Source organism: Octopus sinensis, linkage group LG24 (genome assembly GCF_006345805.1).
Source record: "Octopus sinensis linkage group LG24, ASM634580v1, whole genome shotgun sequence".
Lineage (NCBI taxonomy): Eukaryota > Metazoa > Mollusca > Cephalopoda > Octopoda > Octopodidae > Octopus > Octopus sinensis.
This window is the reverse complement of record NC_043020.1, coordinates 8316613-8337576: the sequence shown is the minus strand read 5'-3', so window position 1 is coordinate 8337576 and position 20964 is coordinate 8316613. Positions and strand designations below refer to the sequence as shown.

At 41.6% G+C, this 20964-nt stretch overlaps 1 protein-coding gene across 1 annotated transcript in view; it reads right to left on the bottom strand.

Annotated features, from left to right (window-relative positions):
- The window catches only part of LOC115223925 (Fanconi anemia group D2 protein-like), a 77275-nt gene extending 56323 nt beyond the window's left edge, over positions 1 to 20952 (bottom strand). Inside the window, exons 1-11 of the mRNA XM_029794658.2 lie at positions 20848 to 20952; positions 16390 to 16476; positions 13860 to 13994; positions 13062 to 13129; positions 12155 to 12207; positions 10208 to 10249; positions 9059 to 9122; positions 5205 to 5260; positions 4237 to 4327; positions 2586 to 2710; positions 1461 to 1548 (exon numbers count right to left, since the gene is read on the bottom strand). Of these exons, the coding sequence (XP_029650518.2) occupies positions 1461 to 1548; positions 2586 to 2710; positions 4237 to 4327; positions 5205 to 5260; positions 9059 to 9122; positions 10208 to 10249; positions 12155 to 12207; positions 13062 to 13129; positions 13860 to 13994; positions 16390 to 16453 (786 nt within the window). The 5' untranslated portion in view covers positions 16454 to 16476; positions 20848 to 20952. The remainder of the gene's footprint in view (positions 1 to 1460; positions 1549 to 2585; positions 2711 to 4236; positions 4328 to 5204; positions 5261 to 9058; positions 9123 to 10207; positions 10250 to 12154; positions 12208 to 13061; positions 13130 to 13859; positions 13995 to 16389; positions 16477 to 20847) is intronic.
- Positions 20953 to 20964: the final 12 nt, after the last annotated feature.

Sequence of the window (20964 nt, the reverse complement as noted above, 5' to 3'; positions counted from 1 at the left end):
GTATATATACCTTTGAAATACAGGTACAACTCATTTTTGCCGACTGAGTGGACATGAGCAACGTGAAGTAAAGTGTCTTGCTCAAGGACACAATGCTTTGCTGGAAATCGAATTGACAACCTTACAACCTTGAGCTGAACACTCTAACCCCTTATCCACATGCCACACACACACACATTCCCTAACCAGATGGATATATAACAACATGTGGAGGCGCAATGGCCCAGTGGTTAGGGCAGCGGACTCGCGGTCATAGGATCGCGGTTTCGATTCCCAGACCGGGCGTTGTGAGTGTTTATTGAGCGAAAACACCTAAAGCTCCACGAGGCTCCGGCAGGGGATGGTGGTGATCCCTGCTGTACTCTTTCACCACAACTTTCTCTCACTCTTACTTCCTGTTTCTGTTGTACCTGTATTTCAAAGGGCCGGCCTTGTCACTCTCTGTGTCACGCTGAATATCCTCGAGAACTACGTTAAGGGTACACGTGTCTGTGGAGTGCTCAGCCACTTACACGTTAATTTCACGAGCAGGCTGTTCCGTTGATTCGGATCAACCGGAACCCTCGTCGTCGTAACTGACGGAGTGCTTCCATAACAACATGACAGCCAAAAGCCAGGATCTTTAGCGAGACACAACTTTATGTATGGATGTACCTGATAAGATCCAAACTGCAAAATAGACACATGTTGAACAGGGTACCACCCATAAGGGACAGTAGCAGGCTGGTTCGAAACAACTGTTGTACAAAATAAAGATTAATACCAAATCCACCTTCTCATTACTTAATAGATTATCATCTTTATATCAAATAACAATGTGGCATTCCTGAAGGAGATCCAACGGTAATACACCCAGACTGCAGATGACGCCAGGTAGCCCAAACCGTGCCGGTGCTCTACTCAACACTTCAACACACTAATCATTATATACCCATTACTCCAAAATATTATATATAGACATATATACATGCTGGTGTGTTTACGTCCCTGTAACTTAGTGGTTCAGCAAAAGAGGCTGATAGAATAAATACTAGGCTTACAAAGAATAAGTCCTGAGATCGGTTTGCTCGACTAAAGGCGGTGCTCCAGCATGGCCGCAGTCAAATGACAAACAAGTAAAAAGTAGAACATATATGCATGTGGTGTGTGTGTGTGTGTGTGTGTGTGTGTGTGTGTGTGTGCACATGTGCATATATGCATGTGTGTGACTGTTTACACCTGCACTTGCTCATATGAAAGTTATGATCTTCAAGTGGTGGTGGTGGTGTTGCTACCATTTCTCCAGTCAATATCGGCTCATTTCATGCCATTCAAGCCATACGGAATAAAAGATCCCTTACTCGAAAAACAGCAAGGGTTAATACTAGAAAGGGTGTCTCATTGTAAAACAACGCCTCAATGGCATATTAATCTACACTCCCCCACCCAAAAAAATGAAAAAGTTATCATCAAAGTTTTACCTCCGCCAATAGTTCTTCTTTGAGCACCAAATTAGACAAATTATCCAGAATTGAAACGGTCAAGGACTTCTCTTGTTCCAGCAAATCTCTAGAGAAAAACAAATATAATTAAAATTTATATTGGCGCAGGAGTGGCTGTGTGGTAAGTAGCTTGTTTACCAAGCACATGGTTCCAGGTTCATTCCCACTGCGTGGCACCTTGGGCAAGTGTCTTTTACTATAGCCTCGGGCCGACCAAAGCCTTGTGAGTGGATTTGGTAGATGGAAACTGAAAGAAGCCCGTCGTGTGTATATATTATATATATATATATATATGCGTGTGTGTGTTTGTCCCCCTAGCATTGATTGACAACCGATGCTGGTGTGTTTATGTCCCCGTTACTTAGCGGTTCGGCAAAAGAGACCGATAGAATAAGTACTGGACTTACAAAAGAATAAAGTCCCGGGGTCGAGTTGCTCGATTAAAGGCGGTGCTCCAGCATGGCCACAGTCAAATGACTGAAACAAGTAAAAGAGTAATTTAACGTGTTCACTGAGTTCAATCCCACTGTGTGGCACCTTGGGCAAAGGGACATATAAACAAATGCCTTTTATTATAGAGAAAGCTCTAGGGGACTTCAATTGTTAAACAGAAAAAATAAGACTTCACCAAAAGATTATTATTGGTTAGTGAACTCAGGCGCAGGAGTGGCTGTGTGGTAAGTAACTTGCTTACCAACCACATGGTTACGGGTTCAGTCCCACTGCGTGGCATCTTGGGCAAGTGTCTTCTGCTATAGTCTCAGGCCGACCAATGCCTTGTGAGTGGATTTGGTAGACGGAAACTGAAAAGAAGCCTGTCGTATATACGTATATATATATATATATATATGTATGTGTGTGTATATGTTTATGTGTCTGTGTTTGTCCCCCTAGCATTGCTTGACAACCGATGCTGGTGTGTTTACGTCCCCGTCACTTAGCGGTTCAGCAAAAGAGACCGATAGAATAAGTACCGGGCTTACAAAGAATAAGTCCCGGGGTCGATTTGCTTGACTAAAGGCGGTGCTCCAGCATGGCCGCAGTCAAATGACTGAAACAAGTAAAAGAGACCAATAAGTTACAAAGTTGAAAGAACACACTTACTTCAGTACTGTAATTATATTCACATGTTCAGTGACATCCATAATTTCTGGCAGACAGGAAATGATTTCACGTTGTATTTCACAAGAGGTCACTTGTAAGACGTCCATCAGTTTCTCACGGAGGGCCTGGCAAATGACAGACGTAAGCATTACAAATAGTTTGTGACAACACAAAGAACTCCTTTTGGTTTAGTAATTGTAAATTGGCAATCTGCTGAGGATACCGAAAGAGTGGCTGTGTGGTAAGTAGCTACCTTATGAACCTCATGGTTATGGGTTCAGTCCCACTGCACGGCACCTTGGGCAATTGTCTTTTACTATAGCCTCGGGCCAACCAAAGCCTTGTGAGTGGATTTGGTAGACAAACTGAAAGAAGCCTGTCATATATTTGTGTGTATATATATATATATATATATATATATATATATATATGAGTGTGTATGTGTGTGTGTTTGTCCTCCCAACATTGCTTGACAACCGATGCTGGTATGTTTACGTCCCTGTAACTTAGCGGTTTGGCAAAAGAAACAGATAGAATAAGTACTAGGCTTACAAAGAATAAGGCCTGGGGTCGATTCGCTCGACTAAAGGCAGTGCTCCAGCATGGCCGCAGTCAAATGACTGAAACAAATAAGTACATGTGAGTAAAATACATGCACATTCAACATGTCCTTTCAAGCGTCTTGATATATATATACTTTTCCCTATGGCGTTTATATAGCTTGAGTTGAGATTTGTTTAGTGATAAATCAAAATCAAAATTATCAACACCAATAGAAATTGTAGCTGTGATACCAGTGCCGGTGACACATAAGAGAACCATCTGAACGTGGCCGTTGCCAGCGCCGTCCCGACTGGCCTCCGTGCCGGTGGCACGTAAAAAGCACCATCCGATCGCGGCCGTTTGCTAGCCTCGCCTGGCCTCCGTGCCAGTGGCATGTAAAAAGCACCATCCGATCGTGGCCGTTTGCCAGCCTCGTCTGGCACGTAAAAAACACCCACTACACTCATGGAGTGGTTGGTGTTAGGAATGGCATCCAGCTGTAGAAACATTGCCAGATCAGACTGGGCCTGGTGCAGCCTTCTGGCTTCCCAGACCCCAGTTGAACCGTCCAACCCATGCCAGCATTGAAAGCGGACGCTAAACGATGATGATGATGATGATAATACTTATAATCAAGTTATAAGTCATGGGTTTATCAATATAGATTCTCACTCAAGATATAAAATGTATTTATTATCAATCCCAGTAGAAACCACATGAATAAGATAATACACAACATTACAAAAGTGACACCCAATCAGCCGTTATAACAATCCCACCGTTACAATACATTGCTTCATTTGCCAGCCTCGTCTGGCACCTGTGCAGGTGGCACATAAAAAGCACCCACTACACTCGCGGAGTGGTTGGCGTTAGGAAGGGCATCCAGCTGTAGAAACACTGCCAGATCAGACTGGGCCTGGCTTCCCAGACCCCAGTTGAACCGTCCAACCCATGCCAGCATGGAAAACGGACGTTAAACGATGATGATGATGATGATGATTACTCTTTGCATAGATTTTAGTCCAAAAGAACTCTCTCTCTCTCACTCAACAATTAAGCTCCCGACGTGACTCAGATCCATTGTTCCCACAATGCAACACCTTACCGTCATGTTCACAATGTTCTCCAACCACTGCAGCTGGGTCAGAATCTGTCGAGGTATGTTTACTGGAGATTCCTCACAGGAAAATATTGACCTGGAAACAAAAGGTCAAAGGTTAAACTGATGAAGCAGGTCAGGTTAATGACAACGATGATGTCTTTGATAACGATAATTATTAGCATAACGAGAACTGATGTCAACAGTTGTGATGATGATGGTGATGATGAAAATAATATTGGTTTCAAATTTTGGCACAATGCCAGCAATTTTGGGGGGAGTGGGAGAGTTGATTACATTGACTCCAGTGTTTAACTGGTATTTATTTTATTGACCCCTGCAAAAGGATAAAAGGCAAAGTTGACCTCGGCAGAATTTGAACTCAGAATGCAAAGGTGGACAAAATGCTGCTAAGTATTTCGCCCAGCGTGCTAACAATTCTACCATCACACCCGCAATAATAATAATAATCCTTTCTACTATAGGCACAAAGCCTGAAATTTGAGAAATGGGGGACAGTTGATTACATCAACCCCAGTACATGACTGGTATTTATTTTATCAACCCCAAAAAGATAAAAGGCAAAGTTGACTTCAGCAGAATTTGAACTCAGAACACGAAGACAGATGAAATACTTCTGAGCATTTTGCCTGATGTGCTATCGATTCTGCCAGCTCACCACCCTATGATGATGATGATGATGCAGTTATAATTACTGTTGTTGTTGATCTGATTCAGCAGACCTATGGTCAAAAGTGTTCCAGCAATGACCATCACACCTATTATTCAGAAATTTTGTATCTATAACAGCATTATCCAATGTGGGCTTCCCCATATTGTTTCAAATATAATGTCTCAAGAATGGACACATTGACTAATGTAGTCCTTGATGGACTATATCTAAAACAAAAGAAATGGAGGTGATGGTCATGGCTGGAACACATCTGATGGTGGACATGCTGTATGTTACTTACTCATCTTCGTCCATGAATTCTGGTAACTTCTCAAGAAGAATGTTTATTAGTTTTGGCTGCAAAACAAAGCAAATAGACAAAAAATATAGGGTTTATAGAAAGGATGAGATTGGGAGACATTCATGCCCGTCCTAAGAATACTGGTTTTGAATTTTGGTACAAGGCCAGCAACTTCAACTGGCACTTAATTTTATGAGCCCCAAAATTATGAAAGGCAATGTTGACCTTGGTGGAATTTGAACTCAAATCGTAAAGATGGATGAAATGCCTTTAAGCTTTTTGTCCAGCATGCTAATAATTCTGCCAGAAAAATATCGGTTTAAAATTTTGGCACGAGGCTAGGAATTCCGGAGAAGGGGTTAAGTGGATTACATCAACCCTAGTGCTCAACTGGTACTTATTTTATCAACCTCCAAAAGGAAGAAAGGCAAAGTCGAACTTGGTGGAATTTGAACTCAGATCATAAAGACAGATGACTCATCACTAAACGGTTTGCTTGGCCCGCTAACAATTCTGACAGTTTGCTGCCTTATTCTCTCCGAAGGATATTCTTTTCTACTCTAGGCACAAGGCCCGAAATTTTGGGAGAGAGGGCCGGTCGATTAGATCGATCCCAGTATGCAACTGGCACTTAATGTATTGACCCATAAAGGATGAAAGGCAAAGTTGACCTCGGCAGAATTTGAACTCAGAACATAAAGACAGACGAAATACTGCTAAGGATTTCACCCAGCGTGCCAATGTTTCTGCCAGCTCACTGTCTTACTTTATGGAAATATTCATTTCTACTCGAGGCATAAAGCCTGAAATTTTTGGGAAGGGGGGTGGGGGTGGCGCAGTCGATTAGATCGATCCCAGTACACAACTGGTACTTAATTTATCAACCCCTAAAGAATGAAAGGCAAAGTCGACCTCGATGGAATTTGAACTCAGAATGTAAAGACAGACGAAATACCCATTTCTATTTCTTTATTACCCACAAGGGGCTAAACACAGAGGGGACAAACAAGGACAGACATAGGTATTAAGTCGATTACATCGACCCCAGTGCGTAACTGGTACTTAATTTATCGACCCCGAAAGGATGAAAGGCAAAGTCGACCTCGGCAGAATTTGAACTCACAACGTAACGGCAGACGAAATACCGCTAAGCATTTCGCCCGGCGTGCTAACCACTCTGCCAGCCCCCCTGCCTTTCTGTCCTAAGAATATTAACAACAAACATGAAGTAAAACAGCTTTCACAGAATTTAAAACTGACTTAGAGGTTTGGCCTATGTCATCATCATCATTGATTAACGTCTGCTTTCCATGCTAGCATGGGTTGGACGGTTCAACTGGGGTCTGGGAAGCCAGAAGGCTGCACCAGGCCCAGTCTGATCTGGCAGTGTTTCTATGGCTGGATGCCCTTCCTAACGCCAACCACTCCATGAGTGTGGTGGGTGCTTTTTACGTGCCAGATGAGGCTGGCAAACGGCCATGATCGGATGGTGCTTTTTATGTGCCACCAGCACGGAGGCCAGTCGGGTGTATGTATGTATGATTATTTCGTACACTGAGATAAAGCCACAAATTTTTGGCAGTGGGATAGCAGCATTGCCACCCTCAATTAAATTGACAGGTACCCCTGATGTAATCGACTTAACCCTTCTCCGGAATTCCTATAGGTAAGTACCCCTTTGACAAACACACACACACAAATATTCGATTCTGACAAAATTTGATTGACTTCAGAATGTATAGGGTAAAGAACTATGTAGAAAATCATCCACAATGAATTCGTCCAACCCATAAAGAGTGAAAGGGTAAAGACCCTTTTTGGTAATGAATGGGATTGCACTTAGAAAGTTCCCCTTAGAGGCACAAGCCTGGGCAAGCTTGTTTATGGAAGACCAACAGTCACCCATGCATACCAACCTCTCCTCTTCATGCCAACGATGTTATCCAAGGGAAAGGCAAAGGGGCCGAAACAGCTTGGCACCAGTGATGCCACAACTCATTTCTTCAAATGAGTGAACTGGATCAACATGAAATAAAGTGTCTTGCTCAAGAACACAACACATAGCCTGGTCCAAGAATCGAACTCACTACCTCATGATTGTGAGCTCGACACTCTAACCACTGAGCCATGTGCCTTCACATACAGAATGTATAGGGAACTAATTTAACAGATTTTAAAACACCAAGGGATGCTAGTTTTATTCATTGGTATTCCCATCAAGTATTTCTCAAGTCTTTGAGACTCCAATCATGAGGTACCCAAATCTAGTCATACCCTTACCAAATGGTACCCAAATCTAGTCATACCCTTACCAAATGGTACCCAAATCTAGTCATACCCTTACCAAATGGTACCCAAATCTAGTCATGCCCTTACCAAATGGTACCCAAATCTAGTCATACCCTTACCAAATGGTACCCAAATCTAGTCATACCCTTACCAAATGGTACTCAAATCTAGTCATACCCTTACCAAATGGTACCCAAATCTAGTCATACCCTTACCAAATGGTACCCAAATCTAGTCATACCCTTACCAAATGGTACCCAAATCTAGTCATACCCTTACCAAATGGTACCCAAATCTAGTCATACCCTTACCAAATGGTACCCAAATCTAGTCATGCCCTTACCAAATGGTACCCAAATCTAGTCATGCCCTTACCAAATGGTACCCAAATCTAGTCATACCCTTACCAAATGGTACCCAAATCTAGTCATACCCTTACCAAATGGTACCCAAATCTAGTCATACCTTACCAAATGGTACCCAATCTAGTCATGCCCTTACCAAATGGTACCCAAATCTAGTCATGCCCTTACCAAATGGTACCCAAATCTAGTCATGCCCTTACCAAATGGTACCCAAATCTAGTCATACCCTTACCAAATGGTACCCAAATCTAGTCATACCCTTACCAAATGGTACCCAAATCTAGTCATACCCTTACCAAATGGTACCCAAATCTAGTCATGCCCTTACCAAATGGTACCCAAATCTAGTCATGCCCTTACCAAATGGTACCCAAATCTAGTCATGCCCTTACCAAATGGTACCCAAATCTAGTCATACCCTTACCAAATGGTACCCAAATCTAGTCATGCCCTTACCAAATGGTACCCAAATCTAGTCATGCCCTTACCAAATGGTACCCAAATCTAGTCATACCCTTACCAAATGGTACCCAAATCTAGTCATACCCTTATCAAATGGTACCCAAATCTAGTCATGCCCTTACCAAATGGTACCCAAATCTAGTCATGCCCTTACCAAATGGTACCCAAATCTAGTCATGCCCTTACCAAATGGTACCCAAATCTAGTCATGCCCTTACCAAATGGTACCCAAATCTAGTCATACCCTTACCAAATGGTACCCAAATCTAGTCATACCCTTACCAAATGGTACCCAAATCTAGTCATGCCCTTACCAAATGGTACCCAAATCTAGTCATACCCTTACCAAATGGTACCCAAATCTAGTCATACCCTTACCAAATGGTACCCAAATCTAGTCATACCCTTACCAAATGGTACCCAAATCTAGTCATGCCCTTACCAAATGGTACCCAAATCTAGTCATACCCTTACCAAATGGTACCCAAATCTAGTCATGCCCTTACCAAATGGTACCCAAATCTAGTCATACCCTTACCAAATGGTACCCAAATCTAGTGACATTTATGTTAATTGGTGCCCTCACCCATTGCTCCAACCATCTAATGGCTCATTTACCTAGTTGTACAGTCACCAATTAGAACACTTATCTTATGTTAAGGTCACTTAGTGGTCAAAAAATGTAATAGTGCTTGGTGCAGTCTGTGTAGTGACCAGCTGCAGCCGTCTAACACTGACCTGCAGAGATTCAACTTCCAGGAGTAACTTTATCAGACAGCGAGGTCGTTGGCTTTTGATGGCACTGAAACAGAAGAGACAAAGAGGAAGATGAGAGAGAGAGAAGAGAGAGAGAGAGAGAAGAGATATGACAGTATGTAAAGAGAGAGAGGTGTGATTATATGTGGTAAGCAGAAGAGAGACAAGTGAATGTGGAAGGAGAGTGAGAGAGAGTGAGGGATTAAGTGTGATTGTATGTGGAGAGAGAGAGATGAAAGGAGAAATGAGTTGATTGTATGTATAGGTAAGGAGAGAGAGAGAGATGGAGCATGACTGTATCTGTGTGTATGAGTAGGTATGTGAAGGAGAGAATAGACTTGTGAGAATAGACTTGACCAAACGACTATAAGTAGTAGCGGTCTGAGTGAGAGACAGAGAGAGAGTAGGCGTTAATCGCAGGAAGTCGTAAGGTGATGTTTTGGTAATTTGTTGGAATATTGTTTGTTGGTTTGTGGAGAATTTGTTGGATGGTTACCTTGTTGTTACCTGGCTTCGTTATATATTTTATTGTCACTACATGGTTATAGTGTAAGCAGGTATTGTCATTAACCCTTTCGTTACTGTATTTATTTTGAGATGTTCTGTGTTTCTTTCAATTACTTTAAATATAACAAAGAATTTTGTAAAATAACTTCATTATCATTCAGCTAGTGTTAGGAACATAAATTATGACTAAGGTTTGGTGGAAGATTTTAATTCAAAACTTATAAAAACAAGACATTTGTACTACAGAGTCAGAGGCAGTTTCAGCCAGGTTGGTAATGAAAGGATTAAGAATTGTTTCTCTATTACATATTTTAACCCTTTTCTTACCATATTTCTGCTGAGATGCTCTGTGTTTCTTTCAATTACTTTAAATATAACAAAGAATTTAGTAAAATAACTTGGTTATCATTAAGCTAGTGTTTAGGAACATAAATTGTGACTAAGGTTTGGTGGAAGGTTTTAATTCAGAACTTATGAAAACAAGACATTTGTACTACAGAGCCAGAGCCGGTTTCAGTTGGGTTGGTAATGAAAGGGTTAATAGTGGTGATACTACAATAATTGGTGACAAGTAACTATGTTACAATAAGAACAGAGAAAAAGAGAGACAAGGCAGCATCTTACCTGTCTTTGGCAACTGTACATGGCATAAGACTCTTGATAAACCTTTAAAAGGACAGCAAAAGAGGAAAAGCAAAAATAAATAATTTACTTTGAAAAAAAAAACAGAATATGCACAATGTGGAGGCGCAATGGCCCAGTGGTTAGGGCAGCGGACTCGCGGTCGTAGGATCGCGGTTTCGATTCCCAGACTGGGCGTTGTGAGTGTTTATTGAGCGAAAGCACCTAAAGCTCCACGTAAATCTAAATGGTGGTGCCCCAGCATGGCCACAGCTCGTGAGCTGAAACTAGATAAAATAAAATAAAAAAATAATAAAATATATTTCAACACATCATAATCTTTTCTACTGGAAGCAAATGGCCTAAAATTTGTGGGGAGGGGACTAGCCGATTACATTGACCCCAATGTTCCACTGTACTTCATCCGAAAGGATGAAAAGTAAAAATTCAACCTCAGCGGAATTTGAACTCAGAATGTAAAGACGGGACAAAATGCAGATCACCACCTTTAATTTCAGCACATCATATATCATCATCATCGTTTAGCGTCCGCTTTCCATGCTAGCATGGGTTGGACGGTTCAACTGGGGTCTGGGAAGCCAGGAGGCTGCACCAGGCCCCAATTTGATCTGGCAATGTTTCTACGGCTGGATGCCCTTCCTAACGCCAACCACTCCGTGAGTGTAGTGGGTGCTTTTTACGTGCCACTGGCACAGGTACCAGAGGAGGCTGGCAAACGGCCTATTAATAATAATAATAATCCTTTCTACTATAGGCATAAGGCCTGAAATTTTGGGGGAGGGGGACAAGCTGATTATTTTGACCCCGGTACTCAACTGGTACTTAATTTATTGACCCTGAAAGGATGAAAGGCAAAAATAATAACAACAATCCTTTCTACTATGTGTACAAGGCTTGAAATTCTGGTGGCAGGGATAGTTGGTAATAATCGCCCCCAAAAAGATGAAAGGTACAATCGACCTTGGCAGAATTTGATCTCAGAATGTCAAGACAGATGAAATGCTACTTGGCATTATGTCTAGTGTACTAACGATTCTGCCTGCTTGCCACCTTAATAATATTAATAATTAGAAAATTACTATTTTTAAATCTCAAGTACATGAACATCGAAATAAATATCAAATGGAAATAGTAGTTGTGATACCTGTGCTGGTGGCACGTAAAAAGCACCATCTGAACGTGACCGATGCCAGTGCCACCTTGACTGGCTTCTGTGCTGGTGGCACGTAAAAAGCACCAACCGATCGTGGCCGCTGCCAGACTCCCCTGGCATCTGTGCCACGTAAAAAGCACCATCCGAACGTGGCCGATGCCAGTGCCGCCTTGACTGGCTTCTGTGCTGGTGGCACATAAAAAGCACCAACCGATCGTGGCTGCTGCCAGACTCCCCTGGCACCTGTGCCAGTGGCACGTAAAAAGCACCCACTACACTCACGGAGTGGTTGGTGTTAGGAAGGGCATCCAGCTGTAGAAACTCTGCCAGATCAGACTGGAGCCTGGTGCAGCCTCCTGGCTTCCCAGACCCTGGTCGAACCGTCCAACTCATGCTAGCACAGAAAACGGACGTTAAACGATGATGATGACAACATGAGATATTCAGCAACAGTACTTTGTAGTAAAGATTGTTTGCCAACATAACATGGCAGTCCTGGTTTAGGATGAATGTTGCTGTAATTTAGTCCCAGGAGACATCGTCTCTATCTGGCTATACGACACGATCTGTGTCCTTATATTTTGGAACAAGGGAATCTAGTACTCCCACTCAGCTCAAAATTGCGATACACAGATATTGTTTTGAGCTGAGTGTGAGTGCTAGTTTGGTCAGCTAATTGAGCCATTGTAATTGAGTTTAATAGCCTACAATCTGTCCTCCCCTGTTGTAGTAAAACTATTACAATTTACTCCCCTGGATGAATGTTAATTACTCACCTGTGTCTTATCTGTATGTAATCTTGCAAACCCTCCAGAAACTTGTCAATCACCTGAAATTAAAGTGAGTGAATTTGATAGATGGAAACTGAAAAGAAGCCCAACATATATATATATATGTCTGTGTGCCGCCTCCCATCTCTCTTGACTTCACATGATGGTTGTAAAATGATTGTCATATAAGTGACATCATTGGTTTCCAGTCTTCTGTGAAAAAACAAGCCGGGGCTGGCCATGGGGAGGAGATCTTACTTTGCTTGAAAACAGATGAGGGTCGGCAACAGGTAGAGCATCCAGTCCTAGTCCTGGAAAATCTGTCTTAAATGAATCCCATCTGATCCAGGCAAGCATGGAAAATATGGACATTAAAAAATAATGAATTTTGATGGAAGGTTTTAATCGCAGGAGTGGTTGTGTGGTAAGTAGCTTGCTAACCAACCACATGGTTCCGGGTTCAGTCCCACTGCATGGCATCATGGGCAAGTGTCTTCTGCTATAGCTCCGAGCCGACCAATGCCTTGTGAGTGGATTTGGTAGACAGAAACTGAAAGAAGCCCGTCGTATATATGTATATATATATATATGTGTGTATGTGTGTGTGTTTGTGTTTGTCCTCCTAGCATTGCTTGACAACCGATGCTGGTGTGTTTACGTCCCCGTCACTTAGCGGTTCGGCAAAAGAGACCGATAGAATAAGTACTGGGCTTACAAAGAATAAGTCCCGGGGTCGATTTGCTCGATTAAAGGTGGTGCTCCAGCATGGCCGCAGTCAAATGACTGAAACAAGTATAAGAGAGTAAAAGAGAGATCTCTTTAAGACAAGAAGTTGGTATTATGCCTCTTAGGCAGTTTGGCATCAAAAGGATTTAAGTTACTGGTTTATATGAAGAATGATAAAGATAATTACCTCAGGGTAGTTTATGTGTTTCTTCAATGCCTTTGATAAATTCTTGTAGAAGACAGTTGGTTCCACATCTGTAACAAATGAAGGAACAAACATTAGATGGAGATCATCATCATCATCAACAACTTCTAATAAATAATTGGAAGTCGTTACCCTCACACTCCTTCCCCACTTATCTAACGAGCTGTTGTGTTTATATCCTTTGTCTCCCCCTTCACTGATTTGTGAAGCATTTATCATCATATTAGGGCCCCACTTTGAGCCTTACACTAAGTGATGCTACATTTCACGAATACTTGAAATAAAAGTGAAGATGTAACTGGGATTTGGTGACGTGGCACCAGCACAGACAGGGTCAGTTTTGGCAAGATCTTTTTACAGCTGGTTGCCCTTCCTAACACCAACCACCCCACAGAGTGGACGGAGTGCTTTTTACGTGACACCAACACAGGCAGGGTCACCAAGTAACTTGCAAGATAAAGATCCTTTGAGAGGAGAAGGGGGCACTGGAGGAGGGGATCCTGTGTCAAATGATGAAAGGACAGAGCGACAGAAACAGGTGTCTTGCTATGGGAAAGAGGTCAGCTGGGGTGTATAGTGAGTGACCAACAGGACACACGTTCAAGTAAAGCCCTATGATTGCTTTTAAGTATCTTCTCTGATCGAATTTTTCGATATCCTCTGAAAACTTGTGCTATTTTGAATCCTGATGTAATATGCTCTCCAGAAATAAACCCCTGTATCCATTCCAGGCCAAATCTTCTGATACCCTTTTCAAATATAATCCCTATTTCAACTCACTTAGCTCATGGTTATGGTCTCCTTTCTTCAGAATGATGCCAGACTTTCGCAGCTGCTCGCAGAAGATTGTACCATCCGAGAACTCTGTATCAGATTCTTCCATATCTTCGGCAGGTTTACTTTTGGTTGCATTTCCTGGAAAATAACAGACAATTTAATTGAAGAGGATGAAAGAGTAAACGAGATACTAACACTAATTAGTGCATCTCATATCGATCGTTTAACGTCCGTTCTCCATGCTAGCATGGGTTGGACGGTTCGACCGGGGATCTGGGAAGCCAGAAGGCTGCACCAGGCTCCAGTCTGATCTGGCAGTGTTTCTACAGCTGGATGCCCTTCCTAACGCCAACCACTCCTTGAGTGTAGTGGGTGCTTTTTACATGCCAGGCGAGGCTGGCAATGGCCACGATCGGATTGGTGCTTTTTACGTGCCACCGGCATGGAAGCCAGTCAAAGAGACGCTGGCATCGGCCACGTTCGGGTGGTGCATTTTAATGGGCCACCGACATAATTAAAGAAATAACAAAACAAAACTATACAACGGTTTTCTCCTTCACAGACAATTGTCAAAAGAAAGACTACGGAGACACAACGGACATTTTATGTAGGAGGTTCTTAATCCAATAGACCAGGTCTCACAGCAGATATCTTGTTTCAGTCATCTGGCTGTGGCCATGCTGGGACACCACTTTGAAGAGTTTTAGTCAAAGAAATCGACCCCCAGGACATTCTGTAGGTCTTTTTTCATAGCTTGGGATTTATTATTCTATCAGTCTCTTTTGCCAACTGACATGGATGCTTTTCAAGTGGCACCGGCACCTAAAGGGACAAGTCTGTATGTGTGGCAGACAGTTCTGAGTTCAAATTCCGCTGAGGTTGACTTTGCCTTTCATCCTTTCGAGGTCAATAAAATAAGTACCAGTTGAACACTGGGGTCTGATGTAAGTGACTCATCCCCCCACCAGACATGCTGGCATTGTGCCAAAATCTGAGATCAATATTATAACTCATCATCATCATTGTCGTCGTTTAATGTCCGCTTTCCATGCTGGCATGGGTTGGACGGTTTGACTGAGGACTGCAATCCGATTTGGCAATGTTTCTACAACTGGATGCCCCTCCTAACATCAACCACTCCGAGAGTGTAGTGGTGCTTTTTACGTGCCACAATTTCATAGTTTTAGAAATTGAGAAAATCTCCAATATGGGAGAATAGCTGTAAAAACAACTTTCAGAAAATTGGGTAAAAATATCCCTGTAGGGAGAAGAAGGGTGGCCAGCAGCCATTACAATGTTTTGAACTCAAACCTTTCAAATTCCAGCAGAGTTAAATGACCCCTGACATCCTACATCAGTGATTCTCTTCAAACCTTTTAAATTCCAGCAGAGTTAAATGACCCCTGACCCCTATAAATCATATATTACATATCCTACATCAGTGATTTTCAACCATTTTTTTTTTATATATCTATGAACTCCTTCGATTACTGTTAATTTCTGGTGGACCCCAATATCCATTCAATGTTTAAAAACCAGTTTTATAGATAACTAGCAGCATAGCCTGGCGTTGCTCGGGTATGTAAGAGCCCCTACTAGGCAACGACTAATCCCAATCTAGTCCTTTCCCTCTAGGGAATGAAGGCGTATGTGTAGGTTGCAATGTCTTCTCTTCACTCGAATACTTCTGTGTATACGATGTTCCTAGCTGTCGAGTTGTGTCCCCTAGACAGAAAATGTGTTGCATATAAAAAGCTTAGATTCTCGACCCCATGTGGAATTTATCGATTTTTTTCAAAACTGGGGGAACTTTTCAAAATTTTCGCCACGTTAGTTTTGAATTATGACATTGGGCTATGTGTGTGTCAAGTTTCATCAGAATCAGTTGAAAGCCGTGGTCAGGGTGAGGGTACAACCTGACAGACAAACTGCCGTTTATATAGAGAGAGATTCTTTCAAAATTATTATCATTTTGTTTTTATTTTATTGCTATGAAAGCTTTTACAGTAAACATGAAGGATGCAGTTTTTTATAAATTCATACCTCAAGAGTGGTTAAGTCGATTCCTTTGGCCCCGATGCTCAACTGGTCCTTATTTTAAAAACCCCAAAAGGATAAATAAAAACTAGTGATGCCAGAAGAAAATTATCCCCAAATACCATGGTGAATTTGAAGCTGCATGAACACCCCTAACACCCACCAAAGAAAAAGTTTGGGATTGTCATGGCTGGATTGTCTTTCATTATAGTTTTGTCCATTTAACCCTTTAGTATTTAAACCGGCCAAAAGTACTCTGCCTGTTTTATGTTCAAACTGGCCATATCTGGTCTCTCACACCAACCCTACAATATCATTTTAAAAATTAACATCTGCCTCATCAAATTCTCATAGCTACAAGATAAGGCATGATTAGTTCAAAACAATGTGGATAAAAAAGGATTAATTTTGGCAGAATAATGCGAACACTAAAGGGTTAAGGCTAGCTTGGTGTGACACAACAAAAACAGTAAAAAGTAATGTCTCAAAGACTTACGTTTGGCAAAATCTGAAGAAAGCTGTAGTTTTTTGCCTTTTTTCTGTGATTTTTTTGAAAGCATCTCGGTCGTTTAATGGATAACACCTGGAAATATATATTTTTGATGTGTAAAGAAACATCATACCTGTGTGTGTATTATTTGAAGTGGTTTAAGGTTTTATATATTCATACAAAGAAGGTGGTCAAGATTTAGATAAAAAACTATTTATTTAATTTCGTTTTGGGATTTGGTTTGCAAGTTTCTTTATATGACTCTTTTACTCGTTTCAGTCATTTGACTGTGGCCATGCTGGAGCACCGCCTTTAGTCGAGCAAATCGACCCCGAGACTTATTCTTTGTAAGCCCAGTACTTATTCTATCGGCCTCTTTTGCCGAACCACTAAGTGACGGGGACGTAAACACACCAGCATCGGTTGTCAAGCAATGCTAGGGGGACAAACACAGACACACAAACATACATATATATATATATACGACAGGCTTCTTCCAGTTTCCGTCTACCAAATCCACTCACAAGGCATTGGTCGGCCCGAGGCTATAGCAGAAGACACTCGCCCAAGATGCCACGCAGTGGTACTGAACCCGGAACCATGTGGTTGGTAAGCAAGCTAATTACCACATGAGTTTGTGTGTTGAAGCATATTCTGTTGTGTCTGGGGAGAGCCAATTTCTTTTGCTGCCTTATAATTTCAACACTCACCAGCAAAATTTCCACTTATTTCTTATTTTTATTTTCTTAAAACTTTTTTCGTTGCATCTTGCAACCTTTTCAATAGTCAAGGTTACAAGACTCAACAAAAATTGAGGAAAATAAAAATAAGAAATAAGTGGAAATTTTACCACCAGTGAGTGTGTTAAATTATAAGACACAAAAAGAAAATGACCCTCCCCAGACACAACAGAATATTTATTTAATGCTTTTGTCCTTTTCAGGGATTCAACTCTTTACTCTTTTACTTGTTTCAGTCATTTGACTGCGGCCATGCTGGAGCACCACCTTTAATCGAGCAAATCCACCCCAGAACTTATTCTTTTTGTAAGCCCAGTACTTATTTTATCGGTCTCTTTTGCCGAACCGCTAAGTAACGGGGACACAAACACACCAGCATTGGCTGTCAAGCAATGCTAGGGGGACAAACACAGACACACAAACACATACGCACACATATATATATATACATATATACAACTGGCTTCTTTCAGTTTCCGTCTACCAAATCCACTCACTAGGCTTTGGTTGGCCCGAGGCTATAGTAGAAGACACTTGCCCAAGGTGCCACGCAGTGGGACTGAACCCGGAACTATGTGGTTGGTAAACAAGCTACTTACCACACAGCCACTCCTGCGCCTACATGAATGATTTCTTGTAGAAAATTCATACATTTTATGCTTGTATGTGAATTGGGTGTTGAATTTGTTTTCTTGGGTTTTGGATAGAGGGAGTTTTGAGATGTTCTTTGCCATTTTTACGGACATGTTACCCGGAGGGTATGAAGACATAAAAGGATTCTGAGGACCTCTCTAGTCTTTCAGGATGTAAGGCGAAGATGTCACAATGAAATGCACCCAGTACACTCTGGAAAGAGGTTGGTAAACGAGCAAAGACAATGTCGGGGGTAGAGAGGACAGGTTAGGTGATACCTTTGGTGAATACGTGTTGCTTAGTGGTGAAAGCATTCGGTTTATGATTATAGGTCAGGAGTTCAATTCCTGGTGGGGCATTGTGTTCCTGGGTAAGAGACTTTATTACACGTTACCCCAGTCCACTGGCAAAAATGAGTTGTACCTGTATTTCAAAAGGGTCAGCATTGTTGCATTCTGTGTACCTTGCTGAATTTCCCTGAGAACCACATTAAGGGTATGCGTGTCTGTGGAGTGCTCAGCCATTTGCAAGCTAATTTCCCGAGCAGGCTGTTCCGTTGATCGGATCAAGTGGGACCCTTGTCATCGTCATCGTAACTGTCGGAGTGCCAGTTATAGTATAAGATACCTTCTGTTAGTGTGGATGCAACGATGGAAATACATGTGTGCAGGAGTGGCTGTGTGGTAAGTAGCTTGCTTACCAACCACATGGTTCTGGGTTCAGTCCCACTGCGTGGCATCTTGGGCAAGTGTCTTCTGCTATGGCCCCGGGCCGACCAATGCCTTGTGAGTGGATTTCGTAGACAGAAACTGAAAGAAGCCTGTCGTATATATGTATATATATACATGTATGCGTGTTTGTGTGTCTGTGTTTGTCCCCCTAGCATTGCTTGACAACCGATGCTGGGGTGTTTACGTCCCCGTCACTTAGCGGTTCGGCAAAAGAGACCGATAGAATAAGTACTGGGCTTACAAAAGAATAAGTCCCGGGATCGATTTGCTCGACTAAAGGCGGTGCTCCAGCATGGCCACTGTCAAATGACTGAAACAAGTAAAAGAGTAAAAAGAGAGTGTGTGTATGAGAGAGAGAGAGAGAGAGAGAGAGGGGAGAGAGTTTGTATCGAGTTATAAGTTTTTATATTTTTTCCTCGCGTACATTATAAAGTGTTGACTTAAGACAAAAAAAAAACTTCTAAAAAGCTTCACAAATTGGTTACGTTTCCTTGGATATATCCGAATAAAACGGTGAAGGTAAAGGATACGTACATCACCCGTTTTCGGTGTTTAGGGTAAGTGTTAGGGTTACGCTGAAAACATGTATTCTTTACCTCCGTCAATAAAACGTTTTAAATTCAGTCACTGGGCTGTGACCAAGCTGGGGCACTGCCTTGAAGTAATTAGTCGATCAAATCGACTCGAGTATTTATTTCAAGTCTTCTGTATATATTCTATCAGGCCCCTTTTGCCAACAGCTAAGTTACAAGGACGTAAGACACATTGTCAAGCGATATGGGGACCAGAAGTGCGAGAACGAAATTTGCTTGGGGGAGAGGGTGGGCGATCTTTCGTCTCTAGTAGATCTTTCCGTCGATTTCCGTAAAAAAATTTTTTTTTACATATGGGCTTGCGGGAACTTTTGAAGTAATGAGAGCGAAAGAGACACATTACTCTCTCTGTCTCTTCACACACACTAACAGAAGCACTTCACTTACACAACATACTGTCTGTCTCCCACACCCTATCAAACACACACACACACACATGTACATCAATGCTCCCATGCACGGTAACTTCAAAAGAACTTCCCTCGTCATACAATCGCTTTCTCTTAGTCTCTTTCGCTCTCATTACTTCAATAGTTCCCGCAAGCCCATATGTAAAAAAAAAAATTTTTTTACGGAAATCGACGGAAAGGTCTACTAGAGACGAAAGATTGCCAGAGGGTGCAACCAGATTCAGAAATAAACAAAGTCGAATTTTTCAATCTCAACATCAAAACAAAAAAACAGGAATAAGAACAATCATCATCATGGCTATGTTTTATTATATTTGTGTATCAAACAAGTCGGATGAATTCAATAATGTTTCAAATCAGTCCCAGAAAAAGTTTCAACGTTTTATATTAACCGTTTGTTTTGGTAATGAAGTTTTTCGGGTAGATTTTAAAAGTGTTTTCATTACACTCCACCCGCTTTTACAGAGCCATTGATGGGGGACAGACACAAAGCTACAAGCTTCCCAGCTAGCAGAACATCGGAAGTAATAATTACTCGACGCGTGGGGTACTCTACTAGCTACTTATCAGGCCGAATATACCTTAGTTAAACGAAGGTTATATTGTCTACGTTCTGAGTTCAAATTCCGCCGAGGTCAACTTTGCCTTTCATCCTTTCGGGGTCGATAAATAAAGTACCAGTTTCGCACTGGGGGCGATATAATCGACTCAATCCCTTCGTCTGTCCTTGTTTGTCCCCTCTATGTTTAGCTCCTTCTGGGCAGTAAAAAAAAAATATATTGTCAAGGGACCCCACTGTTCACATCTCCCAAAGTCACACTCACAAGGCACGGGTCAGCCCTGGGCTAGAGTGGAGGATACTTGCTCAGGGTGCATTTTCATCAAAGCAAATCGTGCAGACATAAAAAAAAATATAACTTAAAATAGAATAAAATCTATAATCTTTAATTAAACTCATATTATGTCTTCCGTTCAAAATGTTTTAGACTAAGAAAAAATAAATGTATTTTGACTGTTTTGTTTTACGTGGGGTTAAAACTCCACGTAACTATTATACGCCGTTACATGACACCTAAAAGTGACAAAAAGCGGCCAGAAGACTGGTTTGAATTGAGGATTGCTATTGTGAGGATATTCCAAAATATGAAAATTCAAAAGAGAAAAAAAAAAAAGAATTTCAAGAAAATTAAATAAAGATGTGAGTTTAATAAATTTTATACATATTCAAACGAAAATGTTCCCGCCAACCACTATATATGTATACATAAAACTCCTATTTGGCACACAAAGATGATATAAGTACGATAAAGTCTTAAAGCAACAACAAAACAATAGTCTGGAGAAAAGATTAACTCACGTTAAGGATTTGCGTCGAAGTTAGGAAAGTTCCCGTGAGTTAAAAATCAAACGCATTTGATTTCGAAATACTAATTTGGCGCGCTGTGACGTCACGAGAAATAGGCAATTGTCGTAA